This window comes from Felis catus, chromosome C1 (genome assembly GCF_018350175.1).
Source record: "Felis catus isolate Fca126 chromosome C1, F.catus_Fca126_mat1.0, whole genome shotgun sequence".
Taxonomy (NCBI): Eukaryota; Metazoa; Chordata; class Mammalia; order Carnivora; family Felidae; genus Felis; species Felis catus.
The window spans coordinates 79,262,684-79,288,244 of NC_058375.1; the positions used below are offsets into that span (position 1 = coordinate 79,262,684).

Consider the following 25,561-nt stretch of genomic DNA (forward strand, 5'->3'; position numbering starts at 1 on the left):
ACATGCTCAGTTCTTCAAAGCTTAGTTAAAATGTTGAGACCACTCTAAAGCTCTGCCTTAATTCCTAATCTCAGTCTCTGAGATTAAAAATCTTATAATTGTATTTGACTAATGTTTCCTTGACTATCTAGGAACCAAAATATCAGGTTCTCCCAGCTCTTTCTGTGAAATAGTTCTTGGGATCACTTTTCTTTTCAATCCCATTATTCCCTTCTTTCAGTTGTAATGATTTTTTTTTTTTTTTTTTTTTTTTTTTTTTTTAAGTAGGCTTCACACCCAGCGCAGGGTTCAACACAGGGCTTGAACACACGACCCTGCGATCGAGACCTGGGTTGAGATCAAGATGCTTAACCAACTGAGCTGACCAGGCGCCCCTAATGATGATGATTTTTTTTTTAAATTTTTTTTTTCAACGTTTATTTATTTTTGGGACAGAGAGAGACAGAGCATGAACGGGGGAGGGGCAGAGAGAGAGGGAGACACAGAATCGGAAACAGGCTCCAGGCTCCGAGCCATCAGCCCAGAGCCCGACGCGGGGCTCGAACTCACGGACCGCGAGATCGTGACCTGGCTGAAGTGGGACGCTTAACCGACTGCGCCACCCAGGCGCCCCTATGATTATTTTTTAACAACTGCCACCATTTACCAGCGAGAGAGCACTGCAGTTCTGGGCTAAAGACTTTGCATACATTATGTCATTTGATATTTAAAACCCCCTGTGCATTCTTATTCTATAGATGAGAAAAATCAAAACACAGCTTAAATACCCTGCACAAGTTACAGTTAATTAAGTGGCCAAGTGGGGACCAAACCCAGATCTGAAACCTTGAATGAGTTGGGCTTTTTCAAATTGAGTAGAACAAAAACATAGGAGTTTTAGAAGTTGAGTAGGAAAAAAAAAAAGGATTATGAAGATATAAAGAAAATAAAGAAGCACAGGAAACTGTTTCACAGAAGCCTCCTGTCCATTTTGAAAGCAGAATACACCAACACTATAACAAGCCATTTATTTTGTTGGGCTCTCTGACATGAGTATTTGAGGCTCTAAACTCTTCTTGCTTCTCTTGCTCTTCTTACTTCATAACTTCTGCTGCCTTATGTATTTGGCTGTCTCACTTCTCTCTCACTAGTGTAGAACACAAACGCTTTAATCAATGAAAGCGATCTCTTCAATGGTTCTAGAACAATTTCTGCTTCTACAACCCTGTTACTTTGAATACACATACTTCTTCCCTTTCTCTCCACCTGTCAAAAGCCTATATTTCAAGACTCTGCTATTACTTCTTCCCAACAGCTCCAGAGGATTCTGGAGTGATTACTATGTGTTCAATCCTTTTGCTGACCCATGATGAACCCATAACATAAGCAAGAAATAAACCTTTTGAGATTTGGGAGTTACTTGTTCTTGCAACATAATCTTGCCTATCTTAACTGCTACACAGGACTTCAGGAAAGTAATCTATCTTCTCCAAGCTTCACTTTCCTTATCTGAAAAATGTAGACTAAAACAGTATCTATCAAATAAAAAATGCTCTGAGGATTAAATGAGATAATACAGGTAAGAGTGCTTAGGTTAAATACAGGTAAAAACACTTAGCACAGTGCTAAGTAAGATGTGTATCCTAGATGTTAGTTATTTTTTAAATTTGTATTATCATGAATTAGCAATTAGTGTGTTAACAGTGACAAATGAACATAATGGAGAGTGTTCTTTGCTTTTTTCAATGTTAAGCATCAAATTACAAATGCTATAGATTTTTGTCAGTAATTTTAGCTGAAAACTTGGGCAGCTATGAATTCACACATTTTAAGAAGTTATCTTAACCACTATAGCGTTAGCCTACCTTATTATAATAGCTATATTGCTTTTTTTAATATTTTATTTATTTTTTAACGTTTATTCACTTTTTGAGAGAAAGAGAGAGAGAGAGAGAGAGAGAGAGAGAGAGAGAGAGGCAGAGAAAGAGGGAGACACAGAATCCGAAGCAAGCTGCAGGCTCTGAACTGATAGCACAGAGCCTGATGCGGGGCTCGAACTCACAAACTGTGAGATCATGACCTGAGCCGAAGTTGGATGCTTAACCGACTGAGCCACCCAGGCACCCCTATATTGTTTTTTTAATATCATGAATCTTGGGATACCATGAAAAAAATAATGTTTCATATATATGCACTCTCTCTAAAGCTCTTAAGCTTATTGTGGAGATGTTATCCTTGTTTTCAAAAGCCTACTTACACCACAGATATACTGTATTATAAATAAAAATTTAAATATAGGATCCAGGTTAGCATATTTCATAAAATCTCACACTATATATATTTAAATTTATTTATTTTTGAGGGGTGGGGGTGAAGGGGCAGAGAGAGAGAGAGAGAGAGAGAGAATCCTAAGCAGGCTCTGCACTGTCAGTGTAGAGCCCAATGTGGGGCTAGAATTCACGAACCATGGATCGTGACCTGAGATGAAATCAAAAGTCAGGGGCTTAACCAACTGAGCCACCCAGACACCCCTCACACTATTTATATTTAATTAAATTTTCTCTCCAGCCGTATTATGTATGGTTTATTGTTGGTTGAAGATTCCCCAGACCTGATAAAGATTATAATAATGAATACTAACATCTATATTAATTCATCATGTTAAAAGTGCTTTTAATATACAGTCTCATTTGACTTTGAATCCTATAAGTTATATAATATTTCCATTTCTGGTTGAGGAAATGAGGTTCAGAGACTGACCTGTCTAAAGTAATAAAAAACTGGGACTGTAACCTGGGTCTCTTTACTATACATTTCATGCTTATGCCACCATAGAACCCTGCAGTGATAAACCATTACTGGAATAACAACTTCACATGTGTGCTCTACAGATCTAGTATCATTTGCCTAGAAGTCTGTATAGCATAAATGTATAAAAAACCATTCACATTAGCATTTTTTTTTTCAGAAACACCAAGATTTGGGTCAATGACAATGTGGTAACTCTGGGGACATTTTTGCTAGCTAGCTTTTTCAGACTAATAAACTTGGTAAGGACAAGATAAATTTAGACAATATAACTCTTTTAACCAACAGTCAACTGATATACAAAACACTTCATAAAGAGCCAACATGTGAGCCAAGAGTTTCACATTCCTATTTTGAAAAAATTTAAAAACATTGTTTTACCAAAGAAATTCTGTTTTGACTAAACTTAGCACTGAAAAACGAGCATCTATACTTTACAAATTAAAGAACCCACAAATGTACTGGAAAAAATGCTAAATGAAAAATAGTTAAATAAAATCCCCAGGTGCCATATCTAGGGTCTTAAACTGAAATAAAATTTTAGGTTTTTTTTTTTGTTTTTTTTGTTTTTTTTGTTTTTTTTTTTTAAGGCAAGGGTTTTTTTTTGTTTGTTTGGTTTTGGGTTTTTTTTTCTTGTTTTTAAGAGAGAGTGAGCAGGGAAGGGGTAGAATGACAAACTTCAATCTGCAGGCCTGACGTGGGGACTGACCTCAGGACCATGAGATCCTGACCTGACCCAAATCAAGAGTGGGACGCTTAACCGGCTGAACCACCCAGAAGCCCCTGAAATAAAACGTTATAAGGAAACATTTCAAACAAACCAGTTGCCGTCCAATGTATCAAGAACAGTGTATATGACTGAAGTGCCAAAAGTGATTTAAATGGGATCTTTTACTTTTTAGAAATTGCAACACCCCACTAGTTATAACATGGGCTCTTCTTGCAAATGACAAGTATGACACATTTTGTGAAGAACTTGACATGCATTGATACTACAAGTCATCCTAGAGACAAGCAAAAACCAGAGTTGCATAAAGATACATCAACGTACTTTTCTCTGCCCTCTCCAGAAGCCAAGGTGCAATACACCGTTAAAAATGGCTAAATTGGAATCTCTCAACGTGGCTCACTGTACACTATACTCAATTTCCACTACTGTGGATTTTACTTCTAGTTTCTGGTTTAGCTATTAGCAAGCCACTTCTCTGAACGTTTCATTTCCCAAAAAAACAAGAAAATGGGTAAAGGATCATAAAGAGCTTTGATCCAAATAACATCTATTAGACATCATCAAAAGCTTTTCCTCTGGACGATGTACGCAGGCCCATGACGTTCTGCTTTCCTCATATCTCATTACAGAACCCAAGCCTCTTTCTTTCATTCCCACTTTGGGCTCCTTAAAGAACAGCAAAGAGAATTCTTATAAGATAGCCAGTGCTCCTTTGTCCTCAGGGAAGGCTGGGAGAAGGTTTTGAGGCCTCAGCTGGTTGAGAGATGGTAGAAGCGACCCATCCTCGCCCCAACCCAAGCCTGCGCCACAGCTCCGGTACCACGACGCGCGCGCGCTCGCCCGGCTACTGTCCCAGTGAAGGGGCGGGATTCCGAGGCGCGTGCCGAGACGACGGCAGGCGGAAGCTGCTGGCGACGAGGACCGTTCCCGCCGGCGCGGGTGGGGGAAGGGCAGCAGCCACACCCGGAAGTCAGTCTGCGAGGGAGGGAGGGGGGGCGGGGGGGGCGAGGCTTCCGGTAGCGCAAAGGGTATCGGGAGAGGCTTCCAGCAAACCTTCTTCCTTGGCCTCTGGAGGGACCACCGTTGCCGCGGCTTCGGCTTCCACGATCTGCGTTCGGGCTAAACGGCCACGGCGGCTGCTACTGTCGTTCCCCTTGTGCCCGGCTCTGTCCGTATTCGTTCCCAGGCGGTCGCCACGGTTCCAGCAGCGGCCGCGGCCGACATGTTGTGAGGCGGCGGCGCGGGTGTCTGAAGGATGGTTTGGCAGAGGCGCCGGCAGCGGCTGCTGGCGGCAGCGGCAGCTGGGGCTCCGGCTCTTTAGAGCCAAGCCCGCTGGGTGTCCGCCTGGTACCGCGGCGAGGCCAGTGCCCCTGGATCTTGCCTCTTCTCCGGCGCGGTTGGGGACCGGTTGGGCGACAGCGCCCGCTCCTCTGAGGAGACACGAAGGTGGTTCCCCAGTGCTCAAATTTCCGGACCACCTCTGCTTTCTGCTCTCCGACGTGGGCAGTGCTGTCCCCATTATCTTCAGCCCCCAGACCTCCCTCCCAATCTCGCCCTAAATCTCTCACACACGCGGGTGTACCCCACCCTCACGAACCAGCCCCTCCCCACCCCCCACCCCACCCCTCGTTTTCTGCACCCTCTTCGCGCTCCTGGGATCCCACTTTGAGGGCAGCCTTTGAAAAATCTTCGCGGAATAGTGGACCAGAGCTGGGGAGTTTTTAAAAGTCGGGGCGCGCGCGAGAGGGAGATACGATGGCTTCCTCATCTGGCAATGATGATGATCTCACTATACCTAGAGCTGCTATCAATAAGATGATCAAAGAGACTCTCCCCAACGTCCGGGTGGCCAACGATGCCCGGGAGCTGGTGGTGAACTGCTGCACTGAATTCATTCACCTTATATCTTCTGAAGCCAATGAGATTTGCAACAAATCAGAAAAGAAGACCATCTCACCCGAGCATGTCATACAAGGTAAGTGGTGTGTGGGGGGTTTTGTTTGAATGAGGGTGAGGGGCAGCCTGCCAGTCGCGTGACCCGTTCATGTCAAAGCCTTCCTTCCTCTCCGCTGATAATTACGAGTAGACGAAAAAGCCACGCGGGCATGGAGGTAGCCGGTGCCTTCAACTCGCTGTGTAGTATTCTTGTGGTGCTTTTCATCCGGCGAGTACAAGTAAGGATTGCCAGCGTTTAGGTCAGCCTAACGTCCTCCAAAGATAAAGTAGCAGTCGTCGTCTGTTTACAGCCAGGTAAGCGGAAGCAACAAGAATTTTGCCTGCCTGCCATTGAACCTAGACATGACAACTGAGCATTTGTCTCCCTAACGTGGAACCTCAGACGTGACAACTGAGAAAGGAACCCAAAGTTCTCCCTTGGAAAATGAATTTTCAGACAGGATCTTCCAAGTATGAGTGGAGACAGCACCCCTTCCCCCCCCCCCCCCCGACCTTTTCACGGATATAGAGGAAAAGATGAATTTTCTGAACGCATGAGTGAAAGAATTCTTAATGTAAACGCGTTTAACGTTGTAAAGTTTGGTGATGTTGAATGAAGAGTGTGTTTTCAGCTTTAAGAGTGGTTTCAGTGAGGGGCCCCTGGCTGGCTCAGTTGGTGGAGCATGCAGCTCTTGATCCCAGAATTTTTGAGTTTGAGCCCCACGTAGGGTGTCCGTTTTACTTAAAAAACAAAACAAAACAAAACAAAAAACAATAATAAAAACTAAAATAGTTTAGTGGTCCTACTGTTCATCAAGTTAACAAAACTCTCCAGTTGTATTCTGGAAGAAAAGGGTGGATGATTATCCTTTCTTCCCCTCCTTTCTTTTTCCTCTCTTTCTCAGTTTTTCTTTTATGTAGCTTGCTTTGCTTTATGGAGATAAATTTTTAAAGCTTGGATTGAAAGTGTGTAAGAGATTTTTTTCATGGAACATTTCCCTGTCCTTTCCTGTTGGAATTCCCATTTAGATGCATACACTTAAGCTTTTATTGAGCATTTCTGAAAGTTTGGACAGTTTCCCATCTTAGAAAGGGTTTAGTCCAGTAGTAGGGGTTTGGGGGACCACATTCTGATGGTTTGTTTCAGGCATAGGGAGACATAATGTTTTGGAGCACTTACGTATACTCTTAAGAAAAAGTTGCATTCAATTTGAGGTGATAACTTGCCTTTTATAATAATTAAAATTCTAACAATTTCTTGATTGCTTTTGAAGTCAAAAAATCGTGATGAATTTTAATCGTTTTAGTAGGCAGGCAGGTGTCTACCATTTTATTTTTCATAATTTAACTTTGCAAAGGTGATGTCCCTGTTACTCTGAAGTAGAGAACACATCTCATATTCACCATATCCAATATTTTATTGTCAGTATTGGCAAAAGGATTAGAGGATTCATTTTTGGTCCTTAATGATGGATGGAAGGTAGATTTTAATGTACTCTGCCATTTCTATTTCAGTCCATGAAGAGAAAAAAAATCCCTGGGAAAAACCGTATTTGATTTTAAAGCTAGGTTGTTTTTTGTTTGTTTGTTTGTTTGCTTTTTTAACTTGTGTGGTGTGTGAATACTCTGGTAGGTACAGTGAAAGTCAAGTTCTCTATTTTGCCTCTTGTGTTTTATTTTTACATTGTATGTACATGTTTTAAGTCTTTCATGAGATTATCCAACACGGCTATAATTTCCTTTTACAACTCATAAAAAAGAAAAAGAATGTTTTATCCACATTGCCTTTCTAATGAAAATTTCAAAAGCTTTCTAAAGGATCTGCCTAAACATTTGTTTACAACACAGGAGTGAGGATTGTTCCAAAAGTCTAATAACACATTACAATCTGTCTTCTTGGGTAGTTTATTCTTTTCTAAGATATATTTAGATTTCTGATTGACATGATGGAATAAAAGTGCAGCTGTAGCAAGCAGTATGCTAAATAGCTCAACTTTGGAATATGCTAAATTTAAGGTGTGAATCCAAAAGTTCCAGTGAAAGCGTTTTCCTTTGTGTACTGAGGATGATTGATTATTTTTTAAAAAATCATCCACTGACCTGTTACAGTCTTACAAATTTACCCTTTCTTTGGGTAACGTTGTTGTTAAGTGGATAAGAACCTACCATTTTTGCCCCAAATTCCTCCGGTTAGGGGAATACATCTTATACATTTATAATCTCATATTAATTTCATATTGTTTAACCATTTTAAAGAATTTTTGTCTTGAGTGGTTACTTTTTTTTTTTTAAAGAAATCCTCTAAGGTGTGTATTTTTTTTTAGGTGTTTAAAATGTATCTTTACAGATTAACCCTGGAAAGCTTGCTAAATCATGGTAAATAGGACTTTTTTATGCTTTTCTGTAAGCATTTATTATTTTGGTATATAGGATATATGCAAGTGGAATAATAATGTACATTTAAAGTCATATGAATCTCACATTTGAAGTTCCAATTTTTTAGTTTAATAAGTTTAATGAACTAGATTTTGCTTCAGGACATGTCATTTGTTCACTTGCTACTTTGCTTTACATTGTCAGAGCAAATTAAGCATTTGAGGCTGTGCTGTAAAATGGAAGTTATTAAAGTTGATATAACTTTATTGTTAGTAAATCTTTGAAATAGTTAAACTTTGAAAAATTATGAAATGTTTTGCTTTTTTTTGAATTTAAAAAGGGGACTTGGTATTGAAGATCACAGATGCACAAATAAAGGGGTTCTAAGCTATAAAAGGTGTTCCTTTCATGTCATTGCTGGTTTTTGTGAACACATACTCTTAAATAAGTTTTAACATGTTCTGTTGTATCATGTGAAGAACTGACATTGAGAGTTAAGAACTGCAAGTTCTACACTGGAAAGTCTTTGGCCTTAGGCAAATCTGTTAAAGGTTTCCTCATTTATGTATAAATAATACTTAATTGTTTCAGGTGTTACTTGCAATTACTGAGAATAAGTCAGGGTTGAGAATCTTACATGATATGCTGCAATAAATAATTTTATATTTTTAGAAGTTAGCTTTTCTTAGGCAAGCTTTAAAAAAAATGTTTATTTTGAGAGAAAGAGAGAGAGCTCATGGGAGGGGTAGAGGTAAAGGAGAGAGAGAATCCCAAGCAGGCTCTGTGCTGCAGAGCCTGATGCAGGGCTCCATCTCACGAACTGCGAGATAATAAAGTGAGCCAAAACAAAGAGTCAGATGCTTAACCCACTGAGCCACCTTAGACACCCCTAAGATGTTTATTCATTTTTGAGAGAGAGAGAAAGAGCACGTGCAGTGGAAGGGCAGAAAGAGACGGAGACACAGACTCTGAAGCAGGCTTCAGGCTCTGAGCTGTCAGCACAGAGCCCAAAGCAAGGCTTGAACCCACGGACCGCAGGATCATGACCTGAGCCAAAGTCAGACGCCCAACCCACTGAGCCACCTAGGTGCCCCTAAATAGTAATTTTTAAAATGCGTAATGTTACTGATTAAAATATAAAGCTTGAAGTCTGTTATGTTTAACCTTACAGCATAATGCCATTGTAAAGCTGAAGTATAAATAAAGATATTTTAAGTGATTATTTTTTTGAATTTTTAATCTTCTGCCACATTTCCCCCCCACATTTATAACAATAGTTAGTAACTGAAAAAGTTTCTGAGGATTTGCTTCTTCAGCAATGGAGTTGCTCCAGGCTATCTCTGTTGAAGGAATTAAAAAAAAATCTAGTCCCTCTCACACTGGTACTTTTGTGAAATACAATAAAAATGGATCACTAGAAAAACAAAATTGAAAAATGCATAAAATTTCAATTTTTGTTGTTAGATTCAATAAACTTAAAATTACTCTTGTCAAATTGCTTTGAAGGTTCTTTTTTTTCCTCCAGCTTTATTGAGTTATAATTGATATAACATTGTGTAAGGTTAAGGTATACAGCATGATGATTTGATATGTGTATATATTGTGAAATGATACCACAATATGGTTAGTTAACACATCCATCACCCCATGTAGTTAAAATTTTGCTGTGAAGGTTCCTAAATGCTTTCTTTGATTTCCATACTTAACTCATCACAGACCATTATAAGCCGTTCTGGCACAAGTCCATGGACCACAGTTTGAGTAGCTTTGCTCTAAAGCCTAAATAAACCACAGTCTATTTTAGAAAGTGGATGTGAAGTAGTTTTTAAATCAGAGGATCGGAGTGATTGCAGAGTTGTAATAATAGAATGAAAATGATATTGTATTATCTAAATAATCATGCATACTGGTATTTTTTCCAAAGGGACACATTATGTATATGAAATTGGTATTATCACATAATCAAGTTTTTTTCAAGTTAGGATTTTATTATTTAACTTAAAACTGACATATCTTGTTTTTATTTTTCTTCTGCTACCCAACAATTTTGAACACTACTAGGTACCTGGCATGGTGTTAGATAATGGTAAGGGTATAACAATTGATTATATTTGGTTCCTGCTCTGCCCTCAGTCTCTCATTATTGTCCCAGATTCCCAGGGGTAGTAATCCATAGAGGACATAATTAAGGGTCTTCAGAAACCTTTGCCTGGCTAATGAGCCGAGAAGTCACTTTGGCCTATATCATCCTTTTAATGCATTTTAAGTGAACTACCACCCCCCCACACAACACACTTCCTTTAACATATAAACAAAAGAAAACAAATTTGAGAATGCTATTTTACATATTTTAATATTTTAACGAAAAACCTGTATTACACGTTTGAATATGAAGTAATTCACATAAATTCTTGTTATAACAATTTTATAGGATTGCGTTACTTTTGTAAATAAGATAAGCCTGTATTATTGTTGCTGGATGGAAGTTTTCACTTTTTTTTTTTTAAAGGGTTTTTTTTTTTTTTTTAAGTTTTTTAACATTCGTCGTTTTAAAAAAAGTTTATTTGGGGGGGGGGGGCAGAGAAAGAATCCCCTGCCAGCTCCCCGTATCAGCACCGAGCCCAACACAGGGCTCGAACCCACAAAACCATGAACCATACTGTTGAGATCATGACCTGAGCTCATGAAATCAAGAGTCAGATGCTTAACCAACTGAGCCACACGGGGGCCTTAACATCTGTCTTTAAAATTGAAAAATGGGGGCGCCTGGGTGGCGCAGTCGGTTAAGCATCCGACTTTAGCCAGGTCACGATCTCGCGGTCCGTGGGTTCGAGCCCTACGTTGGGCTCTGGGCTGATGGCTCAGAGCCTGGAGCCTGTTTCCGATTCTGTGTCTCCCTCTCTCTCTGCCCCTCCCCTATTCATGCTCTGTCTCTCTCTGTCCCAAAAAGAAATAAAAAAAAAAGTTGAAAAAAAAATTATAAAAAAAGAAAAAATTGAAAAATGTGGCAAATATTTTTTCCCCCTAATATACCATGCACTTTTCTGGGTATAGTTTTAAAGTACATGGCAGAGGGGAGCAGACAGGCATCTGAGGAGCAAGTGATGTATGTGTTTTACCAGCAAAAATTTTTCTTTATTTTTTTCTTTTCTGGATTTTACTCTGAGATCCTTGATAGAGCCAGGGCCCTAACAGTCCATTAAGTCTCTTTATACAAACTAGAAAAAGGCACTTCTTCCCTAAAAACCTTTACTACCATCTGCCAGAAAAGTGCCGTAATAAACATACAGATCTATGTTTACAGTATGAATGGCCTTCCTTAGATATGGTCCTGTTGTGCACTGAATAACCTGCAAACCCGCAATGATGGCCCTGCTTAAGAGTCATTTCCCTTATCCTTTAAGATACTCCTTGTGTAAAATGGAAATGATTATTCCTATATGGTAACAAATGGTGTAAAATATCTCCTTGTTTAGAAAAGACTATTATCTACTTATTCCTGGTAACCATAGTGTATTTAAAATTTGGATTAAAGTCAGTGCAGTTTTAGAAATTAAAATTTATGGCTCTTCCTGTTGAGCCATTTAATTGAGAGTACAAATTTGTATATGGCAGCTCTTTGAATAATATTAAATATTAACCTTGGATTCACTTGCAAATTTTTTTAAAGAGGTGTTCTCAACCTTAGATGGTTTTAAAAGTGAGTTTTTAAAATTTTTAACTCAAACTCTCCATGGTTAAAAATAGTTTGGATTGGATTTTTTTGATGTTGAGTCTAGTAATTGATGATAATTTGAAGAATTGTCTGCATGGTGTTAATTTTATAAATTTAATATTTTATATTCTAAATATATTCATTCAACTTGAATTTAGTGTGATAATGCATAGCTGCACATTTATGTCCTGTACACTTATTAGGGTGCTCTTTTAAATGTAAGGGAAAAAATAAAGATGAATAATACATAGTCCAGGTGGTTATGGGAATCTTATGTGCTAGACATGGTGTTAAATGCTGTAGATCACTTGTTGATCCCTATAGTCCTAAAAATAATATCGTGAATATTTTGCTTATTCTGTGGGCCAGCCTCTGTTCTAAGCTCTTTGTTTATATTAATTCATTTATTCTTCACAGTAACCTGATCTAATGAGATACAGGTACTGTTATTCTTGCTTTAGTGGCACAGAGGTGAAGGAACTTATCTAGGCTCACACAGTTCATATGAGGCAGAGCTGGGATCAGTCTCTGGCAGCTGTAGGGCCTGCAGGCTTAACCGCCATACTGCATATGTTTTAGGAAGATTCTACGAAATGCTATTCTCAGAGAAGGAAAACTGAAGCTTAGAGATATGAAGCAGTATATCCAAGGTTATATGAATATATTGACAACAAAATTTCAAATTCTAAGATGTCTATATGATTTTACAAGGGGGGAGATTACTTCTATCTATAAGCATCAGGCAAGTTTACTTAAAGATGGAGTTTGATTTGAGCCTTGAATGCATTACCGTCAGTATGAATGTGGGAAACTGATGTCTGTTGGGAAACATTGAGCAGTTAGATTTAGCATATGTAGGGATTTAATGGCAGAAATAAAGCTGGAAATGTAGTAGGGCTAGATCCTAGAGAAATGTGGTATATGCTAAGGAAATACGACTTTCTTCAGAATGTTGGGAGGAAACCACAAGCCATTCTCTTGGTTTCTTTTGGTATTGTCTCCAGCCAATATTATTGAAAATATACTACTATATGCCTTTAAAAAAGAGAAGAAATTGGGGTGCCTGGGTGGCTCAGTCACTTAAGCATCCAATTCTTGATTTAGGCTCAGGCCATGGTCTCAAGGTTCGTGAGATTGAGCCCTGTGTTGGGCTCTGCTCTGACAGTGTGGAGCCTGCTTGGGATTCTTTCTCTCTTTCTCTGCCCTGCCCCTGCTCCTTCTCACTCACACTCTCTCAAAATAAGTAAATAAACATTTAAAAAAAAAAGAAAAAATAAAAGAAAAACTTTGGCTTCTAACATTGACACCAAATTATCAGTCTGTCAATTCAAGTAAAAAATGTAGGCTGCTTAATCTTCACTTAATTTTCCACTATATCTCCAACTTTTTAGGCCAAGAATTATGTGGTAGTTATTTTGATATTCAGAACTCAGAGTAATGAATTACTGAAGTTTTTTGGGGAGCAGAGGCAATAAGTTAGTATAATTAAAATTCAAGTAATAGTACTCTGCTTTTTGGCATGAGATTATTTCTAAAGAAGGTTGATGCAAACCAGCTTAATATTTGAAGTAATTAAAGTCATAAATCATTTCAAAATGTCCTTAAAAACCACAGCTTATACGGGAGGGAATGCATATTTGTAAAGGTGTATTTGGTTTCTCCTTGAAGAGCAAATCCCTGTAGTTGGAATTCAGGGCAGCTTTGCTGAGGGCAGTCTGGTTCATCATAATTGTTGAAAAACTGCAAGAACTGATACACTAAGTTAAATTCATCAACTATATTTTTCACCGTCTATATTTCATCATTGGGTCAGAAAACAAAAATGCCTTTGGGGCACTGGCAATATATAGAAAACTATAAAATACAATTTTAATTACTGTGAGCCAAAAGAAAACTTTATGCTTTGTCTTGATTATAGAAGGCATTTAGAAGGTGCATTACTATAAAATTTTCTTTCTAAATGTGAAAAAATAAAGGGAGAGAAAATTGTTAATACTTCTAACCTTATAGTCTTTCTTTATCCCAGTTTTCTGCCACATCAGTTGAAATGTTTTTATAGTGCTTCCTGTTAAGTTTTATTTTCAAGGGAAACTTGTTGGCTGAATATAAATGCTGAATTTCATAAGTTATTTCCACCCGTATTTCTTAAACTTGGCAGTTGGAGTACCTTTGCTAAAAATAGTCTCCTGTTTGGTATATTGTACAAAAGAACTTATCCATTCTTTTATCCCATCCTACTGAAACTTAGAACATATGTTACCAACCTACTTTTTCTAAGCCAAATGGCACAAAATATGTTATTAACAAGTAGACTCCAAATACTTGTTTTTTTGGTATTCTTCTAGAAAGTGACTGAGGTAATGATGTTTGATTTACTGTGAGTGGTATAGGAAAAATGTTTTCTTACTAAAAGCACATGTTCTTACATTGGACTTTGTTTTTTTCCTCTCACAGGAAATGCTTTGGTTTTTAAAAATTAATCAGAAAAGTAAATGCCTGTGCTGTTAAATGTTCCTCAAGTTTTATCTAATTTGTAATATAATAAGAAAGTTGATACAATATTTTGATTTAGTCATTCAAATAATTGCTGTGCAACTATAAAATAGGTAAAATTATTAGAAGACAGAAATCCCCTCCCCTCCAAAAAAAAAAACCCAAAAAAATCACAAAAGCTTAATCTTCCATAAATGGGGGGAAAGACTAAGTTTTATCACTCATGTTTTCATTTCCCTAGCACTAGAAAGTTTGGGCTTTGGCTCTTACATCAGTGAAGTAAAAGAAGTCTTACAAGAATGCAAGACTGTAGCATTAAAAAGAAGAAAGGCCAGTTCTCGTTTGGAAAACCTTGGCATTCCTGAAGAAGAGTTATTGAGACAGCAGCAAGAATTATTTGCAAAAGTAAGTAATGCATTATAAATTGTTTTCATCTGAATACTGCCCTGTTTGCTAACAGAAATCATACTGGTTTCTGAAATCATTTCTTAAATCAATATATATATACAGAGGATTTTCTTTCAGTGGCTGGTTGTTTGAGCATAGAGTCTGATGTTTAAATCTAACCAGTTTGACTCTGTTTGGCCAGTTATGTGCTTCATAAAAAAATAAATATTTGCTCATTAAAATTTTTTTTTTTTTTAAACGGGGTGCTTCAGTGGCTTAGTGAGTCAGGCGTCCCAACTTCAGCTCAGGTCATGATCTCATGGTTTGTGAGTTCCAGCCACACTTCTGGCTCTCTGCTGTCAGCTTAGAGCCCGCTTCGGATCCTCTCTCTCTCTCTCTCTCTCTCTCTCTCTCTCTCTCTCTGCCCCTCCCCCACTCTGGTGCACGCTGTCTCAAAAGTAAACGTTAAAAAAAACTTTTTTTAAAGTAAATATTTGCAGCAACCTGTTTTCTTTTTTTATTAATTTTTTTTAATGTTTGGGGCGCCTGGTTGGCTCAGTCGGTTGAGCGCCTGACTTCGGCTCAGGTCATGATCTCATGGTCTGTGAGTTCGAGCCCTGCGTCAGGCTCTGTGCTGACAGCTCAGAGACTGGAGTCTGCTTCGGATTCTGTGTCTTCCTCTTTCTCTGCCCTTCCCCCACTCATGCTCTGTTTCTCTCTCTCTCTCTCTCTCTCTAAAATAAACATTAAGAAAAAAAATTAAAAAAAAAATTTTTAATGTTTATTTTTGAGAGAGAGAGAGAGAGACAGAGCATGAGTGGAGAAGAGAGGGTGGAAGACACAGACACTGAAGCAGGCTGCAGCTTCTGAGCTGTCAGCACAGATGTGGGGTTCGAACTTGAACCGTGAGATCATGACCTGAGCCGAAGTCGGATACTCAACCAACTGAGCCACCCAGGCGCCCCTTTTTTAATTTTTTTAATGTTTATTTTTGAGAGAGAGAGGGAGACAGAGTGCAAGCAGGGGAGGGGCAAAGAGAGAGGGAGGCATGGAATCTGAAGGAGACACCAGGCTCTCAGCTGTCAGCATAGAGCCCAGTGTAGGGGTCGAACCCACCGACCATGAGATCATGACCTGAGCTGAAGTTGAACGCTTAACCAACTGAGAGACCCAGGTGCTCCAGCAACAATTGGTTTTCCAAGGAGAACAACTCCAAAATAACTACTGATTTTACTTTGAGTTTTTTATTTTTTTGTCCAGACAGAACAACCAGTTAAAAGCATGACAAGTATACGTAAACATTCTTAAGATTTAAAATGATGGGCTGGTGAGAAAATACTATATCAAATTTTATAATGAGTGGTATATAAGGAAAATTTAATAAACATCTATTTTATAGTTAGGGGCGCCTGGTTGGCGCAGTCGGTTAAGCGTCCGACTTCAGCCAGGTCACGATCTCGCGGTCCGTGAGTTCGAGCCCCGCGTCAGGCTATGGGCTGATGGCTCAGAGCCTGGAGCCTGTTTCCGATTCTGTGTCCCCCTCTCTCTCTATCCCTCCCCCGTTCATGCTCTGTCTCTCTCTGTCCCAAAAATAAATAAATAAACGTTGAAAAAAAAATATAGTTAAATTAGGTTTTTAATGTACCTTTAAAACAAACATACTAATCTTAAAGAATTCTTTCCCTCTTTCCTTCCTCCCTCCCTCCTTTCCTCCCTTTCTTATTAAAACTCTAATTTCCAGTCTGTGAAGGATTAGTACTAATATTCCTCTCTTTAAAATAAAAAGAGAAGATGAAGTTCTTATTACTCTAAGTTTTGGCCTCTCATTTCAAATTAGATTGTAAGGCAGTTTTGGGTTGAAGAGGTAAGATTTCCTACCAGTTACTGTAGTTACCATTAGAACTGGGAAGTATCACTTTTGGTAATCTCTTTCAGACTAGCCCTATACCTGATCTCTTTATAGTCATAATAACTTAAGTAGTCATAAGTTTGAATCAAAAAGCATTTGAATTTTAAGTGTTATCAAGCACTAGACATCAGAATACCATTCAAACTAATAAAAATAAAAGTTTACTAACATTTATTGAGTTCTAATCATGTGTTAATCATGTTGCCAAATAATTTACCTGTATTTTTTTAAATCCTCACAACAACCTACAAGATCGGTACTAAGGAGGTACTAAAAGCTTTTGAAACAGGTGTGAATACAAGTAAATACTTTATAATCCATATGAATATGAGATAACAAAGACTGATGATTAAAAAAACATTAGTGGCTATTATTTATTAACTCTCTGCTATTGCAGATCACCTAGAGAGTGCCAAATTAGATATTTGATAAAAGGAAAAAGATGCTCTATTACTTTACATACTTTGCAGTTTTTATAAATATAAATAAAATAAATAAATGTGAATTTTATTATACTCATTTACATGTTAAGAAACAGACTCAGATGGAGAAAGAAACTTGCATGAGATCATTCATTCATTTGTTCTACAGAAGTTTACTGAAGTCCTCACTACTTATCAGATATAGTGCTAAATGCTAGGCTTATAATAGTATACGAAAGAGACATGGTTCTTATTATGTTGGAACTTAGTTTACTGGGAAGGATTGAGTTAAACAAATAAAACAGGTTAAGTTTATATAGTTAGGAAGTGTTGGAGTCTAAATTCAGACTCAAGTCTCCTGACCCCTAGACATGTGCTATTTCTACATTACTATGCTAATGTTCTAGCCACCATTTTGTCCACTTACACTTATTTTAGAACTTTTAAGTGGAACATGATGGCTTTATCCTTTCCAGGGCAAAAAGAAGAATGAAAGAAATAATTGCCCACCAAATCTGTCTTTACCTTTCTATCCTTGTCATTTGTTATTTCCTCTTCCTTATCTTCCTTCATTCTTGCCTTCATCTATGGGTGAGGATCCCTTAATATTTCTTTGCTCCTGTGAGGAAAATCAAGAGAGAGGTGAAATTATAGCACCTGTCTAGTACTTCTTTCTTAAAGCACAAAGCACTTAAGTCCTAAATATGGTAAGTAAATATAACAGCTTTTTTATCAGTTTGATTTCATTTCACCTTTCAGACTTTATTTTAAATACTAACACAATAGCATCTTCATTTGAAGCAGTCTTTCAACTGCTAGCAACAAAATGTAGAAAGGGGGAACCATTAATATATTGAAGTTAAGATTAACTGTAAATTACAAATGAGTTATTTCAGTATTTGGGTGGGGAGGAGAGTCTAAAACATAATGAAAATCTCCAAAAGAAGAAATTAATTAGGAAGTATACACTTACTGTCTTTCACACTCCCATTTTAAAAGAAAAATACTTGAGGTAGGTTGGGTAAGAGGCAAGAGAGAAAAAAATTAGAAAAAGTACTGCTGAAAATTTTAATTATGAAAATAAAATTTATCAATCAACATAGACTTTAAAGGCACAGGAATGTTTTTATGTTTAGACAGAGAAATATGTTTGCTAATATGGGTACTTAAAAGTTAAAAATTTTTTTAAATCTTTTATTTATTTTTGAGAGACAGAGCATGAGCAGGGGAGGGGCAGAGAGAGAGGGAGACACAGAATCCGAAGCAGGCTCCAGGCTCTGAGTTGTCAGCACAGAGCACGACGTGGGGCTCGAACTCACGAAACATGAGATCATGACCTGAGCCGAAGTCGGATGCTTAACTGACTGAGCCACCCAGGCGCCCCAAAAGTCAGTTAAATTTTAATTGTAACCAGTACATGTCTTTGTAGATTACTGAATAAACTATGAGATCAAGCAGCTTTTGCAATAAAATCTGTGTAGAGACTTGAAACTGAGTTTTTTTTTCCTGTGCCACGAAATTATACCTGTATATGATTGATTAAGTCACAGAGTAAGTATTCTTAAGTTTATTAAATTCACATGTTTGGTTTGCCCTACAATTTTCTTATGAATTCTTAAAATGTTTTTCATGAAGCATTCTTAGTCTTTTTTACACTCTGGGTATTCCTGCCGTAAAGGTAAATATGACTGTGTGTTAAAATAACTATTTTTCATACTTTTTAAGTAAAAATAGATGCAATTAGTTATTAGAATATCTGGTTTCTGATTTCCTAAACAAAAAAAGTTTTTGTCTTTTAGGAGAGGTATGATATAGGTACACTGACAACTGTAATATGAGGCTATCTACTTTCATGAGGAAAATATAAAGAGTTCCCAAGTACAGAGACATTACATTAGATTTTGGCAGTGTAAGAGTGTGCCAGTTATTTTGCATGTGAGTGCTAATACAAATTTAAACCCAAGCAGATCTCATCACATGTTACCTTATGAATGTTGACATTGGAATACCTTACCTGTAGTATAATATCAGTTCTGGACTGAAAAGTTGAGGAAGAAACTTAATTTTCTTTTTTGCATTACTCAGAAAAACAGCTTGTATGCAGTTTACTTGTTGACCTCAGCAGATGACCTAAGCTGATAGTGTTAATTCAGATTTAAGAAATTATTGGAATCTTGGTTTGCATAGATTCATGATTGATCTACATGCAATACTAACTAAATTAGATAGCTTTTACATTTTCACATGTGTACATAGGCCTTCTGCACTCTTTCCAACACCCATTAGTTATTGAACTTTGTAAACTGGCATTGAGATATACAGTATTTTGTTGTACCAGTTTCATAAATGGTTTATAGCACAGTATGTGTGGGTTTGAGACATACCAAGGGTTAGTTTCTCAAGGTTCTTGTTGTGCTTACTGTAGTAGCATTTGATGGAGGATCTCTTATATACATTTGTGGTAGATGAAAAAAAAATTATATTGCAAATCCTTTCTTTCTTTTTTTTTTTTTTTTTAAAGCTTAAACCATATAGTAAGTTTTGGTCCAAGTTGAGTAGGATAAGTGAAACTTATATTGCATTCTGTTAACCAATATAAATGTATTTTTGCAAATCAAAATCACAAGGAGATGTTACTTATAAATATGTTAATTGGGGAGATTTCATCAAGTGAAATGAAATAATAAAATACAAGGAAAAAAAAATATTTTGGTAAGCATAGTTGTGTTGAAATAAAGTTTTCAAAAGAAAAAAAAAAACACATGCACCAGTAACTAAACAATTTTCTTAGCCTGAAACCCACCTTTCTGTGCTTTGATTTGTGATCAAGCCTAGTACTCTATAAACCACATTTCTGCTTTTCTATCGGACTTCATTGGACTCTGCTTCCAGTAGGGGGTTCTGGAGGGAGATTGCCAGGCTAGAGGAGGAAGGCAGCACTTGGGCTCCTTTCTTTTACTTCCTATTAGCTTCAGGTTCCTTTGAGCAACCTACCAATGCATCTTTACTCTGGCTGCATCAATTTTTTTTTCCTGTGGCAGGAACGGAATCCAGCGTATAGTTTCTTTACAGAACCAGCAAACCTTGGGCCCTCTATCAAGCTCAGAGATGCTTTTACCAGCCAATCTATGCCAGTTCTTCAGAGGTCTGAGTTTCAGTTCCATGGATTGTTCTTTTAAGCTTCTTAAAAATTAAGTTTTAAAAATTCCAGCCTCTTCCTTTATTCCCTCAGTTTTAGGATTGGTGGCTGCTTTTGGTAGTTACCAGTTGTGTAATATCTAAGTGTTCTTTTCATGCCTTTTCAATGACCTAGTTACCAACTTTATACTTGGTTAACAATCCTTTATATTGCATTCTTTGTATTCCCCTAACTAATGTGACTTCTATCTCCTGATTAGGTCCTGAATGATACAGTTAGGACTTAGGAAAAAAATGGAGAAAATGATACTTCAGTTTGACTTGAAGAGTAGAACTTCAGTAGGTGAAAATTAGGAAATTTCAAATAGAATGACTTATCAGCATGAGTTAAGGTAGTGAAAATGGGAGGGTATGGTGTATTGGGGAAGCATTTAGGGTTTTTTTTGGAGTATCAAGTATGTATTACAATTGGGAGTTAGGTTGGGGCAGGCAGTAATTTGGAGGACCTTGAACTCTAGGTTGAGAAATTGGACCTAATTGGGTAACAGATGATTTTTTTTTTAAGTATAATAATGACCTGATTAGAATTTTCTTCTAGAAATGATTGGATAATAAATTCAAGAGAGATTAAGAAAAGTTAGGAATGTATGTGGTAAAAATCTTAATGTTAAAGTTATACTGAGCATTACTGTTTCCCACAAAACATGCTTTCAGAAAATACTGGAGGACTGTGTGTTGGGAATGTAACAAGGAGTATGAAAATAGTCTCTATTCTCAAGTCTAGTGGGAAAAAAGATACATACTCAGATAATTTGAGAACAAAGTAAATAGGTATGGGAATGCATAGAGAATTTTGGCATATGAAACAAAGTGCACAGTATGATCTAGATGGCCAAGAAAGACTAATTTCTGTTTTAATAGATAACTAGGAATTGGCTATGCATAAAGGAGGGTGGCGTGGTGAGTGTGAGTCAGGCTTAAAGGACAATTCTGAGAAAAGGCAGAAAGGGAAACAGCATTGTTTTGGTAGATTCTAGTGGAATTTATATGATCTTTTCAAGAACAGATTGATTTTTTCCTTCTTGATGTGGTTTTTCTGCTAATGAATTAAATTGGGAAAGACCTTTAGCTGTTGCAACATTGCTTGTAACGTTTATGTGCGTATCTTGGTTTCTAAAATTCTGTGATGGTTTTTAGAGAGGATATATCAAATGAATGGATTTTAACTATCTCACTTAAATTCAGTCCTGGATAAGTGCCTTTTCTCTAGTGGGTATATGGGAAGGGTGCGTGTGTGTGTGTGTGTGTGTGTGTGTGTGTGTGTGTGTACCCATGTGTGTTTATTTAGGGGAGAGGGACAGAGGAGAAATGTATGTATAGGGTAGGGAACTGTGATAGAAACTCAAACATCAAAATAGCTATTATACTCATGTATAGTACTTTTTCTTAAGAGTTAGGGGTACTATACTAGACAACTTTTAAATCATAGAAATAATTTTTAGATTGAAAAATGTTTACATCTGGGGTGCCTGGGTGGCTCAGTCGCTTGATCATCCGACTTCGGCTCAGGTCAGGTCTCGTGGTTCATGAATTTGAGCCCTGCATCAGGCTCTGTGCTGACAGCAAAGAGCCTGGAGCCTGCTTCAGATTCTGTGTCTCCCTCTCTTTGCCCCTCGCCCACTTGTGTTCTGTTTCTCTAATTCTCTCAAGAATAAATAATAAACATTAAAAAAAAAAACATTAAAAAAATGTTTGCATCTAAATTGTAAGTTGAGAGGACAAAAGAATCAAGTGAAAAAAAGGTAGAGAGAGGGGCTCCTGGGTGGCTCAGTTGGTTAAGCATCTGACTTCAGTTTGGGTCATGATCTCGTGGTTCATGGGTTAGAGTCCTGTGTCAGGCTCTGTGCTGACAGCTCTGAGCGTGGAACCTGCTTCAGATTCTGTGTCTCCCTCTCTCTCTGCCCCTCCCCTGTTCACACTCTATCTCTCTGTCTCTCAAAAGTGAATAAATGTAGGGGTGCCTGGGTGGCTCAGTCGGTTAAGTGGCCAAGTTCGGCTCAGGTCATGATCTTGTGGCCCCACGTCGGACTCTGCTGACAGCTTGGAGCCTGGAGCCTACTCCTGTTTTTGTGTCTCCCTCTCTCTCTCCCTCTCCTGTATTCGTGCTCTCTCCCTGCCTTTCAAAAATGAATAAATGCTAATAAATAAAGAAAGAATAAATGTTAAAAGAAAGAAAGAAAGAAAGAAAGAAAGAAAGAAAGAAAGAAAGAAAGAGAGAGAGAGAGAGAGAGAGAGAGAGAAACTGGGAAAGGAACCAAAGAGAGAACATTATGATTTTTGTACCAGCTTTTTCAATTTCAGTTGAACCAAAGGTCATAAAATTATGTGGCATAAAAGGACTGTCTATAAGAGAACCAAGTTTTGGAAACTGTCCTTAGTTGATAGAGAAGCAGTTGTCTAACTGTATTTCCTTATAGAGTTCATGTTTTCCAGATGTATAACAGTTATTTAGTGGTTGGAAAATATCCAAATTTGGTAATAACTAAGTCTGTAATTGGCTTAATCTGTACTTAACCAAAGTGTGTATGTTGTGAGTTTTAAAAAAATTATTACTTGTTTTTATGTTTTTGGTGTTTAGGCTAGACAGCAACAAGCAGAATTGGCCCAGCAGGAATGGCTTCAAATGCAGCAGGCTGCCCAACAAGCACAGCTTGCTGCTGCCACAGCCAGCGCATCTAACCAGGCTGGATCTTCTCAGGATGAAGAAGATGATGATGATATCTGAAATTTACCAGCTGAGTTTCTATTTCCTCTATAAATGTTTTTCCCTGCACAAGAAAACAGTGAAAGAAATGCTTATCTGTAATTTTGTATGCATCTTGGTGGACTTGCCATTGGTATTCTAGGGATGTCTGCTGTTAAGTTTCATCTATTGTGTGCTATTCATGTAAAAACTGTCTCTTTGAACTATTGAAAATTTAAGATTCAGTATAATATCAATTTTGAATTTTTAATGGTGTTTATGAAATTTTAGATAGCAGTGAGTCCTTTATTTGATCAATAAACAGTGTTACAGAAAACGTCAAGTTTATAAAAATACAGTGAAATTTATACAGAAACTCTAAATCTGCATTTGCATTTCCTCTGCCCTTTTAACTAGACTAAAAATTGGGAATTTTAAATTATTGGGGGGAGGGTGTTGTGTAATGCAGTAGATGTTAGATCAGGATGGTGAAAAAACAAAGAGTTCAGTTTTGTAGTATCTGAATTTTTTGTCTTTTAAAATGAGTGTATATATATAGGCAATAAATATATATGCTCAGATAAATATGCTTGTTTAAAAAAATCTCAAAATGACATCCAAAAACTTAGGAAGGAGTATGTTCAATAGTAGTTCTATGAATTCGGTGGGTTATGTTTTTGATTTTGTTTTTGTTTTATGTAGAGGTAAAAACTACAGTTTTATTATGGCATAATTCATCTTGAGCTATGCTATTACATTTCAAAGACTGCCCAATTTTGAGGACTGTCATGATTCTTACTATTTCACTCCAATAATTGTTCATAGTATTACTTGCTTAGTCCATCCATCTTTATTGGAACTTGTGAAACAATTGCTTAGGTTCCATTGGTTTAATGGAGATTCATGAATATCAAACCTTTGCTGGGGGAAAGAAATGAAAGTTAATAAGCATGCTTACTATAAAAGAGGGATTTTTTTTGTAATTTAACTGATAGTTATAGTTTACTTATTGTTTGTTTTTAGCATTACTTTTACATTTTCTTGACTAGATGGCCTAGAGTGTCCAGTGCTTCCTTTTGAAATGGCATCATTATCTCCATCATAATTGAGTGATAGCTTTAAAAATGATTGGTTTTATTTTGTTTAAGAAAGCGTGTCATAACTGATCAGCCCTATATGAAACATAAATAGTTTCAACCTACTCATTAAAAGGGAGAAGCTTTAATTTGGTTCCACTAAATAAAGTATGGTAGTGATTTTTATAGGAATCCAGTGTATTGAAGAAATGGCATATTGTTTGTACTTTGGAAACAGAATGGAAAAGCCACTTTAAGATAGTATAAAGTAATCTAAATTCCTATGTCAGTTGCCAAATCATTTAAATTTGTATATTCACCAAGTCCAAGGATAAATTGTGGTTGCTGGGATTCAGTTTTAATTGGAGAGCTAAATAAGTAAAGTTTATAAGTATTAGATTTCTTAAAGGTCTTATTTTGCAGTTTTAGAAAAAGTGAAATATTAGCATACGTTTATTAAATACACTTCCCCCATGCCATGAAAAGGTTAATTTTGCTGAATGTTTTAAGTTGAAGTTGATATTGTATCCATGAAGTGCTTTGGACAAGATAGAAGAGGTTGTTTTTTTAAAAGTTTAAGTACCAAAGGTAGTCTAGTCTAAGAAATAATAAGTTAATAAGTGTTGGGTTTTCTAATTTGTACTGTAACATCCTTATTCTTTCTATTTTAAGTATATCTGTTTCTTAAGTAAACAACTTAGATATTTTTCCACTTTTTTTTCCCTGATGCAGAGTTCAGGTTAATTAATATTTTACTGCATCTGATAATGTATTATATGTTTGAAGCCTAGTGACTTTTCATTTTGACATTCTTGTGATTTCATATGCTGTATTCTTCAAGCAATAAAATCTGATGTGTTTTATAAATTGTTTTTATATTTAATAATCTACACAGATTAACAGCAGGAGATTGCTATTACTAACATTTTTAGTAGTTTCGAGAATCTTAGGCCCAACATTTTGATCATTTGGTATTTAATACCTGACTTTCTCCTTTGTTTATTGTTATTTCAGAAAATGTGGTTTTACTTGTACTTTTGTAATGGCAGTCCTAGGATCCAGGCATAACAAAGCTAATTAAGCAATGTTTTACTTTTAGTTTACGTTTTAGCATTTAAAAGTCATTATAATGTCCATTGTTGAGATTTTTTAAATCTTGTAGAGAGAGAAACAAATTTTTAGGGTTCTTGAGAAATAAAGTTACTGTTTAGTAAATATCTTCCCCACTTCCTTATCTATCTTTTTCAGCAACATTGAAAAGATAACATTGAAAAAATAACATTGAAAAGATACCAATTATTTTTATTTTTATTTTTTTAGAGAGTGTGCAAGTGGGTGGAGAGAGGGAAAGGAAGAGAGACTGAATCTTAAGCAGACTCCACACCCAGCGCAGAGTCTACCGCAGGGCTCGATCTCATAACCCTGAGATCATGACCTGAGCCAAAATCGACAGTTGGATGCTTAACCAACTGAGCCACCCAGGTGCCCCGAAAAGGTACCAGTTTTTAAAACTGCATATACCATGCATATGTTTTCACAAATTAAACATACTCATATCACTGGCCTTCAGGTCAGGACACAGCAGTGTGAACACCCCAGAAGCCCCTTTTGCCCCTATTTTAACATTGTCATCTTCCCTGGAAGTAACTACTATTCTGTTTTCTAAAACTTTTGATTAGTTTTGCCTTTTATTTTATGTAAATACAATCTTTTTTAAATTAAATTTTAATGTCTTATACAGGCTTACTAAATAAAAGTATTGCACACTAATGAAGATTGAAAATTTACATTCCAGTTGACTAGCCTAAAGAGTTTAAGACCACTTTCACATTTATAGAGCCTAATTAAGG

At 37.0% G+C, this 25,561-nt stretch overlaps 1 protein-coding gene across 1 annotated transcript; it reads left to right on the forward strand.

Annotated features, from left to right (window-relative positions):
• The first annotated feature begins 5,260 nt into the window (after positions 1-5,260).
• On the forward strand, positions 5,261-24,578 carry DR1 (down-regulator of transcription 1). The gene is made up of 3 exons (XM_003990336.6): positions 5,261-5,492; positions 14,278-14,441; positions 22,531-24,578. The coding sequence occupies exons 1-3, from the start codon at positions 5,273-5,275 to the stop codon at positions 22,675-22,677; spliced, it is 531 nt and encodes a 176-aa protein (XP_003990385.1). The 5' UTR covers positions 5,261-5,272; the 3' UTR covers positions 22,678-24,578.
• The last annotated feature ends 983 nt before the right edge of the window (positions 24,579-25,561 follow it).

Excerpts from the sequence above, each read along its gene's own strand:
- DR1 (XM_003990336.6), top strand. The coding sequence starts at position 5,273 with ATGGCTTCCTCATCTGGCAATGATGATGATCTCACTATACCTAGAGCT. Across the intron at positions 5,493-14,277 it reads ACCCGAGCATGTCATACAAG|CACTAGAAAGTTTGGGCTTT; the intron begins GTAAGTGGTGTG and ends TCATTTCCCTAG. Across the intron at positions 14,442-22,530 it reads AGCAAGAATTATTTGCAAAA|GCTAGACAGCAACAAGCAGA; the intron begins GTAAGTAATGCA and ends TTTGGTGTTTAG.